Consider the following 19,526-nt stretch of genomic DNA (forward strand, 5'->3'; position numbering starts at 1 on the left):
CTTCTCATGGCCTCCATTAACATATTGTCCTTGTACACTTGTAGCTTGCTACCTAGTTAGTGTGATCATATTATTTTTCTGAAAAATCTTGAAAAAATGAAGATCATCCCTCAGAAAATAGGTCCAAGAAAAAAATGTTAACCTATTATTGTGAATTCATCTTTGAACGTTTGAAAATTTAAACAATACTGACTTTTACAGGGTATGATGTAACTTCATATAGGAATCAAATTTCCAAACCAATTGACCTCCATACAAAGATTTAATTTTACACAAATTTTAGAGATGAACTTGTTTTTTGGGAAAAAAATTACAGAATTATTCTTTCCCAAAGAAATACTAAAAAAATTGTTAGGACCTCACTAGGGCACCGACTGAGAGAGAAATGTACAATGCGGGATACCTTATTGAGATCAAACAAGGATTTATACTGAGAGCCAATGCCTACCTGAAAGGCTACATTGGAATGGCTTGGAGCACTCGATTCACACATGCTCTGTGATGGCAAAATTATTTTAGATTAAATCTATACTTAATTTATATTGGCATAGAGGAAACTGCCAAAATCATCATTGAGAAGTAAAATGCAAGTAAAATTCTAAACATCATCTTACTATCTCAAATTATTTTAAAATACTAAACACTATCCTCGGCCAACCCAGACATGCCATCTAATGGGCAAACAATGCGTCCCACCTGCAGTCAACTAAATTATGATTCCTTTCTCTTATTGAGATCTACCAAATTAAAACTCATCAACAAGTAAAACATTGAGAAATATGTTAGCCAAAATCTTGAATGCGTCTTTACAATACAATACTCTCATTTTTGGGTCTTCCCCGTTTCTTTTATCTAAAATAAACATTTCCTTTCAGGGAAGCTTCCTAGAATCAAGATGGAATAAGGTGAATCACATTCTCAATAGCCCTTTGATCCATGCTGTGCTGAGATAAGGCATCTTTATCTTCGTGCTCGTCTCGACCAATGGGGTCATGTCCTTGACAAATTTGACTGACTCGGAAAGCCGGTTGAGAAGGTTGACCAGGGCGATAACCTCATTTCTCTGCAACTGAAGCTGTTCAAGATAGAAGTCAACCCAGTCACTCCATTATTCATCAACTAAGCTTCTTCATTAGCATCATTCTCACAATGACATGAAGATCTAGAGATTGAGGTCAAGGTAGAAGTAGAGATAGAGAAAGAGAGAGAAATCAAGACTGATATAGAGATGGGGATAGAGAAACATTTAGAGCTATTGACAGATAGACATAGAGGTAGAGAGAGATAGGTATGGAGACAGATAGAGTTAGATATAGAGATATACAGAAAGAAAATGATAATATTAAATGTATACAGGGAGAGAGATTCTGATAGAGATAGAAAGAAATACGGCAGTAAAGATAACATAAATATGGTGTGAGAGACTGAAAGGGATAGGGAGAGATTGATATTGAGGGTGCAAAGGACAGAGTTTGGTTACCTGGTGATTAGAATGAGTTTGACCATCAACGGAGAAGAGGATTTTGAGAGCAGTTCCAAGGCCAAGAACTTGGAGCTTGCCCCAAAGGCGGCACTTCTCGCACCCTATGCAATCCATTATAGCACTGAAACATGACTAACATTAGTCATAATAACAAGAAGGAGCTCATTCATATAACAACCCATCATTATCGTGAGAATAATATGAAAGTTACTGCAGTGTATTCATAAAAATCAACCTGATATTTCTGAATTGTTTCTGAATCTGCTGCATCAGTTCTGGGCCGCTCTGTCCTTGCCAGAGCTTGGCTTCATCAAAGGGAAGTGGGCATGCGGCTTGCAATGAGGGGTTGTAGAGGAGTTCTTTAACCAAGGACTGAGTTCTTAGATCCTCCACAGAGTTTCCAGTATCATACTCTGCCTGCTCTAGGTAGTCTTTTGCCTGGAACATCCATTCCATAAATAGAATTTTAGACAAAGACTAAGATCATAGAAAATCGATCCAGCTTGGGAAAAAGGTTTCAACCTTGGTGACTGCTCGAAGAACAAAGAGAAAGGTGAAGTACATGTTTCTGACTCTCTCTGGGTGCTTCAACACTCTGTCATGAAGAAGATCAAGGTTGGGACCCCACTGAAACCATCGAAAAAAAAATTAAAGAACAATTAGAGTTGAGGCAATAAATTCAATACAAATATAATTCACAAAAATGATAGCACACCTGATCTTTGGTTTCATCCAGAAGATAATCAGCGGCGATGTGGACAGAAATGGAAGAGTGAAGCCCTGAGATGAGTTTGTACAGCACCTTTTTCTCTGGGCAAGTCTCTCCAGAAGGATCTGCAAAAGGCAGCGTCACAAAATAAAAAAACCAGTAAACGGTTTGAACATTCAATATTTAACACAAAAAATATATCACAAAGGAGAAATAAGAAAATTTGACATTAAACGCACAATACAAAATTTTAGACCCTTGATAACCTAGAAGGCTGGTTCGTAAGACCGAGTTTCAAAGATTTATTTCTAGTACTAGAGATAATAATATTCATAGAATAATAAAAATAATTAAAAATCATAACTTAGGCCATATCGAATCATTTGAGCCGCACACTACCAGGAAAGAGTTACCGACATTTTGGGCAGTTTTCCGTGTAGATTGCGTCCCATATCCTTCTAGCTGAAGGACCAGAATAGCCAGTGTAACGCTCAGGATTCAACTGCAGATTCACATACGTCATCTCCGCTGAAAGAAGAGGATAGAAAAAAAAATTATGAAAAACCAAATTAACCCAGTGCTCTATTTCACTGAAATAACTAAAAAATAGAGATTTATACCATTATCAGTTTCGTCGTCGTTTGTCCATGGATTATCCACTACTTTCCATCCTCTAAAAACCTTTGCATCGATGGTGCGGTCAACAGCTGCTTGTGGTTTCCCTTCTTGGCACATTATGTCATCCGGGGAGAGACCAGAAGTTGGCTTCTTGAAGGACTCTGGAAATTCACCCTCTGGACACTCACAAACGCTACAATCTCGGAGACGGCACATCCCATCATCCGGCCAAAACGGGCAATCACACCATAATTTAACCTGAAATGGGGAAGATAAGATAAGTCAATGTTCTCCTGACCATTTAACAATTGCTGGAAACAGGAATTTACTTCTCCTTAGGGTTTGGCTTCAATGATGACGATGATGAGTGAATAATGGCGATGATAAATAATTATCGCCGCCCGGTTTCCAAGATTATTTATCGTTATTATCATTCATCAGCATCATTGTCATTCGTCATTCAACATTCATAATCGTTTTCTTAAACCACTAAGCAATTCATGGGAATAGATTTTTCTCTACCATTAATCGATGCTGCAGATTTTTCTATTTTATGAGAAAAGATGGATAACGGAATTCGCTTCTCTGTTGAAACTTTATTTACTTGGATTTTAAAGGAAATTTATCGAGAAGATAGAATTTTGAAGACAAATAATTTATTGGATTGGATGTTGAAGTCACAAAAATAAAATATTTAGAATCTAATCGTCTCTATTCTCAGCTTTCTAAACATGGTTTTACTGTTTTAGTATGAGCACTGAAACTGAAAAGATCAATTCTTCATTTCCAACTTCCTTAACTTTTAACTACAACAGAATCCCATGGAGGACACAGTATTTTGTTCTCACAATCTGAATAACGGGTTTGAACATTAAATCCTCGGGGATTGAAACTTGGACTTAACATACCTATTTTCGTGCATTTTATACTCACAGAGATTTCACGGATAAACAATTGCAAGAAACAACGAATAAGAGAGAAAGATCAAAGTCTACGAATCAACTATCGCACCTTAAAGTATCGAAAGAAGGGGGTGGCCACAAGCTTCTGAAGAATCCGGTGGAGAACTTCCTTGTTCAAAGAATCAACCGTCTCGTATTCGCAGCAGCAGTCCTCCACAACTCCAGTGTACTGCCGCGAGCTCTGCTGATCGAACAGCCAAACTCAATCCACAGAAAAAAAGAAAAAAAACAAATTACAAAGCGAGAAAACAGCTAAAGAACAGACCTTGCAAGGGCAAGAGACGACCCCGCTTCCGATCAGAGAAACTCCGGGGGAGATCCGGCCGGAGGTGACCGCCATGGCGAGGAACACCGCCAAGAGAGCGCCCGCCGCGGCCGCGCACCGCCAACGCCGCCCGCCCTTGTTTCTAACGCTCCCGCCATCGCCGGAGCTCTGCTGGGGTTCGCCCATGGACGATTTCGCGGCGAATTCGTCGATGGGGGAGGCGAAAACCGCTTGAAAAACGGGAAATTGCGAGATGGGTTTGGGGAGGAGGGGAAGATGGAGTTGAATTTGAAGTGGACGGGGGAAAGATTGGAATTGAATTGCCGCCGGCGGGGGGGACGAGCGTCGCTGTCGCGTGGAGGGGAAGTATGAAGAAAAAGAACGGGCAACTGCGACGACGCGTAAGCGTAGCCAATCAGAGAGCTTCACGCTGAGCTGCACTGGATACGGATCCGTGGCGGGTCGAGTTTGACACTCGGGTACGGATCTGGTCTTCTACACATATTTTTCAGTTTACTGGGGTGTGTCTGTCATTTTCTCTAAATTCAGCACTTTCTCTCTCTCTCTCTCTCTCATCTCAGCACTTTCTCACTCTCTCTCTCATCTGATCACTTTCTCTCTCTATCTCTCATCTGATTACTCTCTCTCTCTCATCTAATCACTTTCTCTCTCTCTCTCTCATCTCAGCACTTTCTCTCCCTTTCTCATCTGATCACTTTCTCTCTCTCGTCTGATCTCTCTCTCTCTCTCTCTCTCTCTCTCATCTCAGCACTTTCTCTCTCTCCCATCTCAGAACTTTCTCTCTCTCCCATCTCAGCACTTTCTCTCACTCTCTCATCTGATCACTTTCTCTCTCTCAATCTCTCTCTCTCTCTCTCATCTGATCACTTTCTCGCTCTCTCTCTCATCTGATCACTCTCTCTCTCATTTGATCACTTTCTCTCTCTCTCTCTCTCATCTGATCACTCTCTCTCTCATTTGATCACTTTCTCTCTCTCTCTCTCTCATCTGATCACTTTCTCTCTCTCTCTCTCTCTCATCTGACCACTTTCTCTCTCTCTCTCATCTGATCACTTTCTCTCTCTCGCTCTCTCTCTCTCTCTCTCATCTCAGCACTTTCTCTCTCTCTCTCTCTCTCTCTCTCTCTCTCTCTCTCTCTCTCTCTCTCTCTCTCTCTCTCTCTCTCTCTCTCTCTCTCTCTCTCTCTCTCTCTCTCTCTCTCTCTCTCTCTCTCTCTCTCTCTCTCTCATCTCAGCACTTTCTCTCTCTCTCTCTCTCTCTCATCTCAGCACTTTCTCTCTCTCTCTCTCTCTCTCTCTCTCTCTCTCTCTCTCTCTCTCTCTCTCATCTCAGCACTTTCTCTCTCTCTCTCTCTCTCATCTCAGCACTTTCTCTCTCTCATCTCGGCACTTTCTCTCTCTCTTTCTCTCTCTCTCTCTCTCTCTCTCTCTCTCTCTCACCTCATCTCTTTCTCTCTCTCTCTCTCTCTTCTCCGCTCTCTCTCTCTCTCATCTCGGCACTTTCTCTCTCTCTCTCTCTCTCATCTCAGTACTTTCTCTCTCTCTCTCTCTCTCATCTCAGCACTTTCTCTCTCTCTCTCTCTCTTCCTCTCACTCTCTCTCTCTCTCTCTCTCTCTCTCTCTCTCTCTCTCTCATCTCCGCACTTTCTCTCTCTCTCTCTCTCTCATCTCAGCACTTTCTCTCTCTCTCATCTTATCACTTTCGCTCTCCCTCATCTGATCACTCTCTCTCTCTCTCTCATCATAGCACTTTCTCTCTCTTTCTCATCTGATCACTTTCTCTCTCTCTCGTCTGATCTCTCTCTCTCATCTCAGCACTTTCTCTCTATCTCTCTCATCTCAGCACTTTCTCTCTCTCTCATCTTATCACTTTCGCTCTCCCTCATCTGATCACTCTCTCTCTCTCTCTCTCTCATCATAGCACTTTCTCTCTCTTTCTCATCTGATCACTTTCTCTCTCTCTCGTCTGATCTCTCTCTCTCTCATCTCAGCACTTTCTCTCTATCTCTCTCATCTCAGCACTTTCTTTCTCTCTCTCTCTCATCTCAGCACTTTCTCTCTATCTCTCTCATCTCAGCACTTTCTCTCTCTCTCTCTCTCATCTCAGCACTTTCTCTCTATCTCTCTCATCTCAGCACTTTCTCTCTCTCTCTCTCTCTCATCTCAGCACTTTCTCTCTCTCTCTCTCTTCTCAGCACTTTCTCTCTCGTCTGATCTCTCTCTCTCTATCTCATCTCAGCACTTTCTCTCTCTCTCTCTCTCTCTCATCTGATCACTTTCTCGCTCTCTCTCTCATCTGATCACTCTCTTTCTCTCATCTGATCACTTTTTCTCTCTCTCCTCGGATCACTTTCTCTCTCTCATCTCAGCACTTTCTCTCTCTCTCTCTCTCTCTCTCTCATCTGATCACTCTCTTTCTCTCATCTGATCACTTTCTCTCTCTCTCTCTCTCTCTCTCTCTCTCTCTCTCTCTCTCTCTCTCTCATCTCAGCACTTTCTTTCTCTCTCTCTCATCTCAGAACTTTCTCTCTATATATACATATAGTCCGAATTGTCTCCCTCTCTGATCTCAGCACACTCTCTTTTTCTCTCTAAATTGTGCACTTTTCCTCTCTTTCTCTATTTGTCTCTCTCTCTAAATTCAGAACTTTCTCTCTCTATCTCTCCCTCTCTTCCTCTTACTAAATTCCTCACTTTCTCTCTCTCTCATCTCAGCACTCTCTCTCTCTCTCTCTTTCTGTATCAATTTCGGTACTTTCTCTCTCTCTCTCTCATTCTCTTTTTAAATTGCTCACTTTCTCTCCCTCTCTCATCTCAGCACTCTCTCTTTCTCTATCTAAATTCAGCACTTTCTCTCTCTCTCTCATCGCAGCACTCTCTCTTTATCTCTCTAAATTCAGCACTTTCTCTTTCTCTTTATCTCTTTAAATTCAGCAATCCACCTCTCATCTCAGCACTCTCCTCTGTCTCTCTCATCAAACACTCTCCCTTTTTTCTCATCTCAGCACTCTCTCTTTCTCCCTCATCTAAGCACTCTCTCTCTCTCTCTCTATTTCTCATCTAAGCACACACACACACACAGACTCTCTCTCTCTCTCTCTCTCTTTATCTCTCATCTCAGCACTCTCTCTCTTTCTCATCACAGAAAACTCTCGCTCTCTCTTGTCGTGCCAATGTCTGTATCTATCTATCTCTACCCGTTGCGGGTCACGATTGATCTGTCAGGTATGGATAGACTCTTTACAAAAAATTAAGTATATTCCCTCTCTCTATGTTTCGTCTCAATACTATATATATATATATTTCTTCTCAATACTCTTCTCTCTCTCTCTATGTCTCTCATTAAACATTGGGGATCGGATCAGATTGGATCGTTCGAATCTTGATCAACAGATTCGAACAAACAAAAGCCGATTTGAATGATTTGTTCGAATCTTTCGATCTAACAAACCCTTTGTTTGTGTTCGATCGAAAGTTTCGAACGAACAATTTGGTTCGTTCATGTTCGATTGCCATTTGTTCGAACAAGTTCGAACAATTTTGAACAAATGGCCAGCTACTGCCAGCAACTCTCTCTGGCAGCCGCTGGCCGGCGCTAGCGGCGGCTGGATGGTCGCTGGCTGGTGCTGGGCGGCTGCTTGCTGGCTCTGGCGGCGGCTGGCGGCGGCTGGATGGTCGCTGGCTGGTGCTAGGCAGCCGCTAGCCGGCACTGGCGGCTGCTGGCAGGCGCTGGCAGCCACTGGATGGTTGCTGGCTGGTGCTGGGCGGCCGCTGGCCGGCGCTGGGCGCCGCCGGATTCAAACATTCAATTCGATCCGATTCGAACAACGTGTTTGAATCGGATCTTATTCGAACATTCGATCCGAACAGCCACCTTGTTCGAACAATCCGATCTGAACAGATGCTCAGATCGGGTTCGGATAGGATTTGAACAGGACAGATCGGTATTCAGATTCGATCGTTCGAATGCCCAATCCGATCGAACATTCGAACGATCTCTCCGAATCCCTGAAGCCAATCTCTCATTTCAGTACTTATTGACCTAATGGGCTTAAAATATGACTAATTGGACTTACCAAGCTAGTGGATTTTCTGTCTTTTTCTATCCCTATCTCCATCTATCCCTTTCTCTGACTTATCATATAGTTTTAATTTGTCCCCAATGGGCATTAATTGAAAAAAAAACTCTAAATAGGCCTATTGGGTGGACCAGGGGAAGTTAACCCTCCCATTGGGATTAACTAAATAGGTCTACAATAGGGAACGGCACGTTAGGGACGTGACGCCCCGGACGTGACGGAACGGTGACAAACCGTGACGGACGGTGTCGTGACGAACTGGACGTGACGTCACCGTCACGTCACTCATCCAAGGATTTTCAGAAAATCCGTCACGCGTCCGCAAACCCTTGTCACCATCACGTCACCGTCACGGTGACGGTAATTTTTTTCATTTTTATAATGGTATAACTCCGCCGATCAAAAGCAATGCTGGCTTGCTGCCCTCGATTGCTGCCTCTCCGAAGCCTGCTTCTCCGCCGCTCAAAGGGAGGAGTGCTGAGTGGGCGACGAGTGCTGCGTGGGTTTTCTTGAGCTGCTTCGTGTCTTGGCACCGTACGAGAGCTGCCGAGGTTGAGGTGAGTCTGCTATTCATCGCTGGGGAGCTCCATCGTTTACGCTCTTGCATGCTACGTCTTATTTATATGGGTAGTGTTCATGTAAATTGGAGGCCGTCCTCTTAAAATTTCACCTACAGGAGAGGCCGCCCACCCAAATTTCCCCAACCTGTGGAGTTTCTTACTCCTGGTCTCCAGAGTCTGGCAAGCTTGTGGATCTTGAGAAAATAATAATGTTGTTTGATTAATTCTGGAGATGATCTTAGTACATAAACATTTCTTGGAAAAAGATTAGAAAAATAGTTTATTTTTTTCCTCTTAAAATTTCAACTACAGGAGAGGCTGCCCACCCCAAATTTCCCCAACTTGTGGAGTTTCTTACTCCTGGTTTCCAGAGTCTGGCAAGCTTGTGGATCTTGAGAAAATAATAATGTTGTTTGATTAATTCTGGAGATGATCTTAGTAGATAAACATTTCTTGGAAAAAGATTAGAAAAATAGTTTATTTTTTTCCTCTTAAAATTTCACCTACAGGAGAGGCCGCCCACCCCAAATTTCCCCAACCTGTGGAGTTTCTTACTCCTGGTTTCCAGAGTCTGGCAAGCTTGTGGATCTTGAGAAAATAATAATGTTGTTTGATTAATTCTGGAGACGATCTTAGTACATAAACATTTCTTGGAAAAAGATTAGAAAAATAGTTTATTTTTTTCCTCTTAAAATTTCACCTACAGGAGAGGCCGCCCACCCCAAATTTCCCCAACCTGTGGAGTTTCTTACTCCTGGTTTCCAGAGTCTGGCAAGCTTGTGGATCTTGAGAAAATAATAATGTTGTTTGATTAATTCTGGAGACGATCTTAGTAGATAAACATTTCTTGGAAAAAGATTAGAAAAATAGTTGATGAAGATCCAGAGAGGTCACCCGTCCCAAATGAGCCCTATGAGACTTGGATAGTCTCGTTGGCCTACACATCTCCACAATTCATCCACCCTTTAGCTGCCTCTAGTGTATTTCTCATTGAATATAGGGTACAATGGTCGAATCACTTACTGGTATAAGTGGAGATCAGGCATAATTGGGTACCCTAAGGAAAACACTTTGATCTTCGTCCTTTAGAAAATGGTAAACAACAACGTTATGATAAGTCATCCTGAGCCCCTGGTTTTTTTCTTGTGTTTCGTTTTTTTCTTTTTTTCTTCTTTAAAATGAGTTTGGTTTAATTGGATTACGTGCCTCTGTTGAATATGACCAGTTGCAGATAATCCACTTGCAAGAAATATGCATTTTGTCTTTTTTTCTCTTTTTATTGTTGCCTATTTGCCAACTTAATTGGGAAAGTATTGAATATTAAATGACATGTCTGGGGACAACATATTTGCCCCTCTTGGAAATGATGTATGGCAATGATGATGTATGGCAATGATGATGACGAAGATGTCCATCATAGGACAATTATAGTGAGTTTGGAGGACAAAGGGATGGTAGGAGAGAGATAGAGATGGTGAGTTTTTGGAAGAGAAAGAGATGGTGAGAGAAAGAGTGATGGTGAGTTTGGATGGCAAAGGGATGAGAGAGAGATGTTGAGTTTGCTTGATGCAGGGATGGTGAGAGAGCGATGTTAAGTTTGGATAACAAAGTGATGGTGAGAGAGATGTTAAGTTTGGATAACAAAGGGATGGTGAGAGGGATGTTAAGTTTGGATAACAAAGGGATGGTGAGAGAGAGATGTTAAGTTTGGATGACAAAGGGATGGTGAGAGAGAGATGTTAAGTTTGGATAACAAAGGGATGTTGAGAGAGATGTTAAGTTTGGATGACAAAGGGATGGTGAGAGAGAGATGTTAAGTTTGGATGACAAAGGGATGGTGAGAGAGAGATGTTAAGTTTGGATAACAAAGGGATGGTGAGAGAGATATTATGAGTTTGGATAACAAAGGGATGGTGAGAGAGATATTATGAGTTTGGATGACAAACGGAAGACATTTTAATGAATGATTTAAATGTTCCATATTTGTTTCTAACAATGCTTAAATGACATCTACCAACGATTTCTAACAATGCTTAAATGTTCCATATTTGTGCACTTTTCCTGACGATTGGATTGGCCTTCCAACTTTATTTTACGGATGAAGTTGTTGATTGAAATGAACATATTTTTTTTAAAGTGGAGATTTTCTTGCAGTTAGTTTCCATTCTCAAACAAGAATTTCTTGCAACATTTTTCGCCCGTTTCCCTAGGACGTAGTCGGCAATGGGCACTCAAATTGGCGATGCGTGCGTTGATGTGGCCATAGAGTCCTCGGAGGAGGACGTACAGGAGACGACCCTACCGGTGGTAGGGTCGTAACGACCTAAACGTAAAGGGAAGGCCAAAATCCTGCGCTACTTCACCGAGATTGGCGCAGGCGTGTGGGCGTGCCTACTATGCCGCGACCAAAGAGTAGATCCATTGCGCAATCGGCTTAAGCGACGAAAAGGCGGTTCTACGAACATCTTTTGGAGGCATATGGAGTGCACCCATAGCAAGTTGTACAACGAGATGAAGGGTATCAATCCAGATCAGCGTACAATAACCGAGGCATACGGACAAGGAGGTACCGTCAAGAAGACGCTGGAGAAAACCAAGGAGATCATAGCGTAGTTTTTCTGTCTCACGGACTCCCCGTGGGCTATAGTGGACAACGTGGGGTTCAAGATCATGTGGAAGTACGCCGCTGAGACGACAATTGACCCGACATGGTCTAAGGCAATCAAAGATGCGACGCATAAGCTATATGTGAACATGAAGGCGAAGCTCGTGTCGGCATTAGCAGATGTCCCTAGTGTGTCCCTAACGGTTGACGCATGGACCGCCGAGAATTCCTGTTGTCTTCTCGGCATCACGGTTCATTGGGTGAACGATCGGTGGGAACTATGCGAACGTGTACTCGCTATCCGTGAGCTAGTCGGCAAACACAGCGGCGAGAATATGAGCGCAATAGTCCTCTAAGCATTGGACGACTTCGGCTTGAAGACGAAGGTCGAGAGCTCGTAAACTGACTTCAACTTTGGCTCTTCTGTCCGTATTGAAAACTAACAATTTTTTCATGCAGGTTAGTGCAATCACTACCGACAATGCGGCAAGCAATGGGAGGATGGTAGGGATGCTCGCAAAGGAACTGAAGCCGATAAACAACCGGTTCACTCGGGACCGACATGTCCCGTGTGCTGCCCACGTGTTGAACATCATCGTCCAGGCCGCACTACAGTCATTACGTGTTTCGGTGACCACAAATCCTCAGAAGACTTCCGACATCAGCACATGGGATGCAGCATACGAACCGGATTATGATGCCGATACAGACGACTTGGACGCCATGTGGGAGTCTGCGGCAAGTCATGCGGAAATGGTCAGCCATGATGGTGGCCTCGTCCTAGGGGATGCGATTGCCTGTGTTCGGCAAGTGGTGACGAGTATCCGAGCATCGACACAACGACGGCAACAGTACGTGAAGACCTGTAACGATATGGGGAAGAATCCCAACCAACTACCGTTAGATTGCCCTACGCGGTGGAACAGTACACATGACATGTTGCATGCTGCATTGGAGAAGAGAGAAGTTGTTGATTTGATGGCGTTACGGATCATGTCGGTGACTGACAAGGACATCAGAATCTCAAGGGAGGAGTGGGACATGTTGGCAGACTTCCGCGACATTTTAGGGCCCTTTTATCGAACGACAAAGTATGTGAGTGGCTCAAAGACATTTAGAGTCATGGAAGTGATCCGCGTCATGAAGGCGTTGTTGCGCCATGTCGACACGATCCTGTCCAAGTTTGATATGGCCACGATTTTTTCATCGGGAAGGAGGATGACCGCCGGACAGATTGCGTCCATACGTAGAGCTTGTGAGAGCATGAAGTCAAAGATGCTAAAGTATGAGATGATGATTTTGACGAACCGTACGACGACGACAGCTGCAATTCTGGACCCTTTCAATAAGGGAGCGTCGCTTGACTCCACCAACCTTCAGGAATCACTTGCATTTGTCCGCCAATTTATGCCTCAACATAGTCAGCACGAACTTATGTACAACAACCCCGAGGATGAAGATTGGCTCGCCGAACTTATTGATGGCATACCACCAGCTAGAGAGAAGGAACGACGAGTGCCCGCTCCAGCCGAGGAATTGGAGGCGTATCTGCAATCAACGGAGAGAAAGGACAACGAGGCAGCTTTGGGGTGGTGGGCAAGTATTGGTGCACGATCCTACCCATGACTTGTTACGCTAGCGCAAGAGTTCCTCTCAGTTTGTGCGACTAGTGCGCCAGCGGAACATTTATTCTCGGCCAGACGTGTAGTTGTCACTTTCAAGCGAGCACGTCTTAGTGCTGAAAGCATCGAGCTCCTAGTTACAATGAAGTGCTGGTTACGTGCCGAGAACAGTCTGCTGTGCGATGGAGATAGAGGGGAAGATTCCCCTGACGATGACGCCTAGTGTGAGTCTTTGGTCTTATTTCCTTCCGGCAGTGGTCAATTTTTTCCAATGTAACCAATGGTCAGTTTTTCTGCAGGATCGGCGGTCTTGGTGGTCATTTTTTTGCAGCAGTGGCAATTCTCCAACAACGGTCATTTCAAAATTTACCCCGTAAGTTACTTCTAGCCGATTACTTATGGGCGACCTTAGAGACCTTTATGTAGTCCAAAAAATAAAGATCTTAGAAACCTTTTTTTAGATGAAGTTTTTTTTTAAAACAATAGTGACCAAGGCAAAATACGCTGTTTCGTGAAATAAATCGCTTATGATATTTTAAACCAAGGCAGAATACCGGATCGATTTTAAAGCCTGAAGACGTGAAACCTTTTTATTAGATGATCTTAGTAATAAACTGCTTCACTAAATAAATCGATTATAATCTTAGAAATTTTTTTATTAGATGAAGATTTTATTTTTCAATCGATTATGACCACGGCAGAATACACTGCTTCATGAAATAAATCGATTATGATATTACATACCTTTTTATTAGATGAAGTTCTTATTTTTGAAATATTACACCTAAGTGAAATTGTTTAGGAAACAGGAGCTTATCTTCGATTTTCTCTTTGTTTAGAGGGCACATGGGAAGATATCACTTCATTTATTGTTGCGCAGGAATGCTACATGGGAACTATAAAATCTGAATATCTCTTATGAGACAGTCCCTAAATGGTTCAATTACGATTTTTTTCCGTTATGATTACCTTCATTCTTATTAATGAAGAAAGGATCCACGCGTATAACAGTGAAGTATTTATCTGATACATTATTTCTTGAATTAATTTTCATTTTTAACCAAGGCAGAATACCGGATCATTTTTAAAGCTTGAAGACGTGCTTTTCATTGATATGCTTTTATTTTTTTTCTTAATATCTTATATTTGATGTGAACCGGCCTTTGTAGGGCAGGCTCTCTATGATGCGGCACAGAAACCTAGAGAAAAGAAGACGGAAGAGCTTCCACTAAATACTACTAAAGAGCTATGCTGCCCCTCGTGCACAGGTGGCCTCTGGTTAGCGTAATCGAGCGGCTCTCCAAGACGGGTGCGCGTTTTTGCGTCGTATCTGTACAATGGCATTATGTATCTTGCCCTTGTACTGGTCAAGAGAAGGATAGGAGGAGAAAGAGACGAAAGGTATGGAAAAAGTTGTATGAATGATCAGACGACAATGGTGATAGTTTTTCTATCTCTGTCAGAACGTTTTTGTGCAGAACTTTTGACGTCACAAAATTTTATGTTGAAACATCAAACCTTTATGGCTTCATACTTGAATCTGAATCTTTCTACCATTTGTAACCGATACCAACTACAAGCCTATGATATCACCCAATATGCCGATAGTTCACTAGGATTGAAGGTATCTCTTAGTTCATTCCTCTACTTATTTTTAAAACTAAGATAGCTTCAATCTTATACCTTTATTGTCTTTCAAAAATTGACATTTAGTGTATTTCTTAATTCTTATTTAATATCAAAACTATTTTTATTCCTAAATATTTAACTTTGACCTGAACTTATAAAATTAAATATTCTATCAATCCCATAGTTATTTATCAAATTCATTCTCTCAAACCAAATTTAGAATATTAATTATTTCTGTCTCAATTTGTGGTATTTTACTTATTCCTTTCAAATTTCCATTCTAGAAAAGTTTTATTTTCAAAGTCCCATTGCATTCAAACACATATTCAAATAAAATAAGTGAATCTTCTCAACCAAATAATTACTATTATATTATTAAATTGTATAGTAAAATCCGTCACGGACCTCACCGTGACGGAATAATCGTCACATCACCGTCATGGGATACCCATCACCGTCACCGTCACCGTCACGGGCTCCGCGTCACCGTCACCGTCACCGTCACGAGCCCTCAGATCCATCACCGTCACCGTCACGTCATCCGTCACGGGACCTTCACGGTGACGTGTGACGTGATGGATGACGACTGACGATACCTAGACTACAGAGAGACTGTGTGTGTAGAGAGATGTGTGTGTGTGAGAGAGAGAGAGAGAGCTGAGATAGGAGAGAGGGTTCTAAGATGAGAGAAAGATAGCTTGAATGACAAAGAGAGAGTAATAGGATGAGAGAGAGAGCCTATGTGCTGATAGAAATAGAGAGAGAGAGGTTGGATGAAGGAGAGAGGAAGAGAGAGTGATGAGATGAGAGAGAGTGCCACTAGAGTGCTGCTAGAGAGAGAGAAAGAAAAGAGAGGGCTGAGATGAGAGAGACAGAAAGAGAGCTAAGATGAGAGAGCTCAGATACAGATTGCTGAGATGTGAGAGTGATAGTTGAGATATGAAAGAGAGTTCTGTGATGAGAGTGAAGCCTCTCAGCCCTCTCCCTCTCTCTCTTTCTCTCATCCCAGAGAGCTTCACGCTGGGCTGGACTGCAGGTATGTGACATGGATCTATTGCAGGTCGGGTACAGAACCGTTCTTTGGGGAATACTTTTGAGTGTACAGTGTATTGTCTCTCTCTCTCTCATCCCAGCACTCTCTCTCTCTCTCATCTTCCTTGGATTTCGGAGAGAAAGTGTGTGTGTTGATAGAGATAGACAGAGAGATTGGATTAAAGAGAGAGAAAGATAGTGCCAATAGAATGCTGAGATGAGAGAAAGTGCTAATAGAGGGAAAGAGAGAGTGCTGAGATGAGAGAGAGTGCTAATAGAGGGAAAGAGAGAGTACTGATAGACAGAAATAGATAAATAAGATGAGGGAGACAACTAAGACATGAGAGAGAGAGTACTACGGTGAGAGAGAGACAAAGAGAGTATAATGATGAGAGAGAGTGTCAAGATGAGAGAGAGATTATGATGATAGAGAGAGAATGATAGAGGTAGAGAGAGAGTAATAAGACAAAAGAGAGAGTGTGTGCTGATTGATAGAGAACATGGAAGAGAAAGGGAAAGTGAGAGTGCTGATATGAGAGAGATAGAGAATGAGAGCTAAGATGAGAGACAGAGAGAGCTTATATGTGAAGAGAGTTGTGAGGTGAGAAAGAGTGTTGAGATGAGAGAGAGTACTCAGATGAGGGAGTTCTGAGATAAGATAAAGAGTGTTGATGAACCGAAAATCACGGTTAGAAATGTTGTTTGAGGCTTACGGTTTCTTCAAAAGGGAGCAAATATTGAATAAGTGAATTTTAACTTTAATTTTTATTCCTTGGATTTCACTTTTTATTTAAGGAATTAAATCCAATTTAATGAAAGTAAACTAGGGAAAGGTGATTCAAAAAATCCAGGAAGGTCAGAAAATATTATTCATATTTAACCTAATTTATTCTAATTTTATTCGATAATTTTATAATTTCTACAGAAATGTATAATTAAAAATACTAATTAATTGTATACAAATACCTCATCTAACACTTTGGGAGAACTAGGTGATGGTTGATGAATGCGAGTGGGGTGGCATAGACAAACGAGGTATCGATGCAAATTGCGACAGAAAAGATACGCTCCAACGAGCAGCGAAACACAGGTGAGTGATGACGATTTTATCACCGTGTATGCGACAGAGATGGAGGCGGATATGCGTTGACGAGCAGTTGAGTTAAAGGGGGCATTTGTGATGGTGACAAACTAGTCTATCAGTGATGACAACTAAAGAAAAAGGATAAAGACATAAGTCAAAAAAAGACAAATATCACACTAACCTCATTAACAGGTGCCCAATGGGCTGAGTAGTACTTTTTATTCATGTGTCTCAGTATGAATGTCAGTCCTTCAATCCTTCCGTGGTGGAGTGTAAGAATGGACCCAAGTGGGATTTTGAACAAACAAATCACTCTAGTAATCATTCTTACGAACAAAATCCAATTGTGTCTTTTTTGAATGGATGGGGGATTTATTTATAGATACAATATGGTCAATAAGATATAGAACTACCCTAAAATTTTCAACCCGAAACTTATCTAAATGGTTTGATATCATCATTTCAATTTGAAGCAATCTAAACCATCCAATTTTCTCTCTCTTCCGAATTGTTTGGCAAATTGAATCTTGGCATGCAATTCTAAGAGTAGAAAATTCATAAATGCATTTAAATTATTTTAATAATTTAAATTTATTTTTTGACTTTTAATATTTTGAATTTATGTCAGAAAAATTCATAAAATATCATAAAATCTTAAAAATCAGAATATCATTCTAAAAATATAATAAATCTCTATTTTATGATTTATAAAAACATTTTACTTATGAAATTTATGTCATAAAATTGTGTTAAAGTATCATAAAGCACGGAAAATGTAATAAATCATTTTAAGTCTTTTTTATTGGCAAAAAACACGGTGTCGGGTACGGCCAACCCCAAGGTTGTGCCCGCAAACTGATCCAGCCGTGCCCTGGAAGCCACCAATGGGGTTTTTATTTATTAAGTGGATTGTTCATCAACGTTTATAGGTACGGAGTAAGTGTAAATGCCCCACTTACTCACAGACCCTGCTTGCCCATGCCCAGGGAGCGGTAAAACAAAAAACACATGAGTGATACCTATGAAGTGCCCAGAGAAGTTTGATCTTGCCGACAATGTGATGGACCCCGACCGTAGTGGTGCATGGAGTGTGTGGAGCTTTTCCCGCCTTCATTAAGTGTCACCATGGAGGTGCGTGGCAGTTACAACAATCAGGCGAGAGGGTGAGCACTCCCGCCTCTAGTGCTCCATGCAATACGCCAATCGCAGAGAGTAGCCTTCGGTAGGGAGCAACGCGTACGAAGAGCCGGCAGTCAGAGGCTATCTACACATGGCATCCCAAGCTTCCCGAGGAAGGTCCTGCCAAGAGAGTTAAAGTGAGGAAGGGGCTCGAGTGCATACCACATGGTTGGTAAGGATTAATATGTTATAATTTCAATGATAATAAATACATAAAATATGAAATTACTGTGAATATTAACATGGTATTTGCGATTATCAAGTGTGACGATAGATAAAGAAAAGTTGAATGAGAGAGAGAGAAAAGAGAGTACTGATACGAGAGAGAAATTGCTGATACTAGAGAGAAATAATGTTGATAGAGAGATAACTTGAATTAGAGACATAGATAAATAGATATTAATAAGACTTTTAGAGTGTTGAGATGAAACAAAAATAGTGTTGATAGAGAGATAGAGGGAAAGAGGGAGTGTTGAGATGAGAGAGTGTGAAAGAGAGCTAAGATAGAGTTTTTTTGAGACAGTTTTTTGAAGCGACGGACAGTGAGTAGACAAGAAAGCAATTAGTTGAGAAAGAGTGTAGATATGAGAGAGAGTGTTGCAATGAGGGAAAGTGATATGGTGATTGATGGATATCATGCGGCCGTCTAGTCAAATTATACCGCCATGTTTTATTTAAGTTCATTGAACAAAATATTTGTTCATTATTATCGAAGTGTGTTGTTTCTAATGAAGTCCATGTATATGTGCTTTGTCAAGTGAATTATGATGAGATTTTAATAAAGTGATCACTAGTCTTTAAAATTGTATTCTAAATATTCATATTCAATGGATGGTCAAGATGGACATCGAATATTACTATCTAATCCTACTTATATGATAAGTATAAACCATAAGCCTTAAATGACATATTTAAACCCTAATTTCTGGTTTATTAAATACACACATTCTTAATATGTTAAAATGATGATATTACATACTTATTTGCATTATGTTGGTTATATATGTATATTATTAAGCCTAAAATGATTAAATACATTTTTAGAATGATTTTTTTGATTTTATTAAAAATTTTAAGTATTTCTGGAAACTTTATAAGTATTTCTGAAAGACAACAAAATTTTGAGTTGGAATATCATTTTTCTGAATTTTTGGACATTAGATTCTATCAGATTTGATTTTTTAAAGTTGGAGAAATGTGTTTGTTTGTGTTTTTTAAATTAAAATTAATTTAAATGAATTAATGAAATTTATAGGCTCAAAATTCTCCATGCCACGTGTTGCCATTTGATAATTGGAACGACGACCAATCATTTAACCTAGTAAATGACTGATGTAAACCAATTATTGCAGAAAATTAGCTTAAGGCTTTCTTTTTTTCAAAATTGAGGTGATGATGTGGCCAAATCATTACAAAGGTGAGATTTAATTTGCAAAAAAATGCGATTTTCAAAATATAGAGAGAGGAATAAAATAATATTTACCTACTTTCTCTTTTTTAACTTTTGACTGGTTGAAAGTTGCACTACCAACTGACATGTCACAAGACACATGGTGTGGATGTGTCCATCATGTTTTGGGGATTTTTTAGAAAAGGGTGTTTATGTGGCACATGCTGACACACTGTCCCATCACACACTATTTTTAATATAATAATTAATAATATTATATTACTATTCC

The 19,526-nt window shown here is 41.0% G+C and overlaps 2 protein-coding genes across 3 annotated transcripts; one reads left to right on the forward strand and one right to left on the reverse strand.

Annotated features, from left to right (window-relative positions):
- Nucleotides 1–761: 761 nt before the first annotated feature.
- LOC144711670 (endoplasmic reticulum oxidoreductin-1-like) lies at nucleotides 762–4,531 on the reverse strand. 2 transcript variants are annotated; one of them, XM_078585670.1, is made up of 9 exons: nucleotides 4,038–4,531; nucleotides 3,822–3,956; nucleotides 2,813–3,068; nucleotides 2,610–2,720; nucleotides 2,199–2,317; nucleotides 2,006–2,110; nucleotides 1,719–1,921; nucleotides 1,481–1,604; nucleotides 762–1,075 (listed from the first exon to the last, which is right to left on the reverse strand). In XM_078585670.1, exons 1-9 carry the CDS (start codon nucleotides 4,221–4,223, stop codon nucleotides 911–913), a joined length of 1,404 nt encoding a protein of 467 aa, XP_078441796.1. In that variant the 5' UTR covers nucleotides 4,224–4,531; the 3' UTR covers nucleotides 762–910. The 2 variants fall into 2 exon arrangements, with proteins under 2 accessions (XP_078441796.1, XP_078441795.1); XM_078585669.1 differs by having other exon boundaries at nucleotides 3,822–3,953; nucleotides 4,038–4,389.
- Nucleotides 4,532–8,563: 4,032 nt separating this feature from the next.
- Nucleotides 8,564–14,420, forward strand: LOC144711960 (uncharacterized). The gene is made up of 4 exons (XM_078586120.1): nucleotides 8,564–8,693; nucleotides 11,761–13,147; nucleotides 13,223–13,296; nucleotides 14,093–14,420. The coding sequence occupies exon 2, from the start codon at nucleotides 11,803–11,805 to the stop codon at nucleotides 12,925–12,927; it is 1,125 nt and encodes a 374-aa protein (XP_078442246.1). The 5' UTR covers nucleotides 8,564–8,693; nucleotides 11,761–11,802; the 3' UTR covers nucleotides 12,928–13,147; nucleotides 13,223–13,296; nucleotides 14,093–14,420.
- The last annotated feature ends 5,106 nt before the right edge of the window (nucleotides 14,421–19,526 follow it).

This window comes from Wolffia australiana, chromosome 14 (genome assembly GCF_029677425.1).
Source record: "Wolffia australiana isolate 7733 chromosome 14, ASM2967742v1".
Classification (NCBI taxonomy): Eukaryota; Viridiplantae; Streptophyta; class Magnoliopsida; order Alismatales; family Araceae; genus Wolffia; species Wolffia australiana.

Coding starts and splice junctions, on each gene's coding strand:
- LOC144711960 (XM_078586120.1), top strand. CDS start 11,803: ATGGTAGGGATGCTCGCAAAGGAACTGAAGCCGATAAACAACCGGTTC.
- LOC144711670 (XM_078585670.1), bottom strand. CDS start 4,223: ATGGGCGAACCCCAGCAGAGCTCCGGCGATGGCGGGAGCGTTAGAAAC. Junction 2,111..2,198: donor TGGATGAAACCAAAGATCAG/GTGTGCTATCAT, acceptor CGATGGTTTCAG/TGGGGTCCCAACCTTGATCT. Junction 1,076..1,480: donor AAACTCATTCTAATCACCAG/GTAACCAAACTC, acceptor TATCTTGAACAG/CTTCAGTTGCAGAGAAATGA.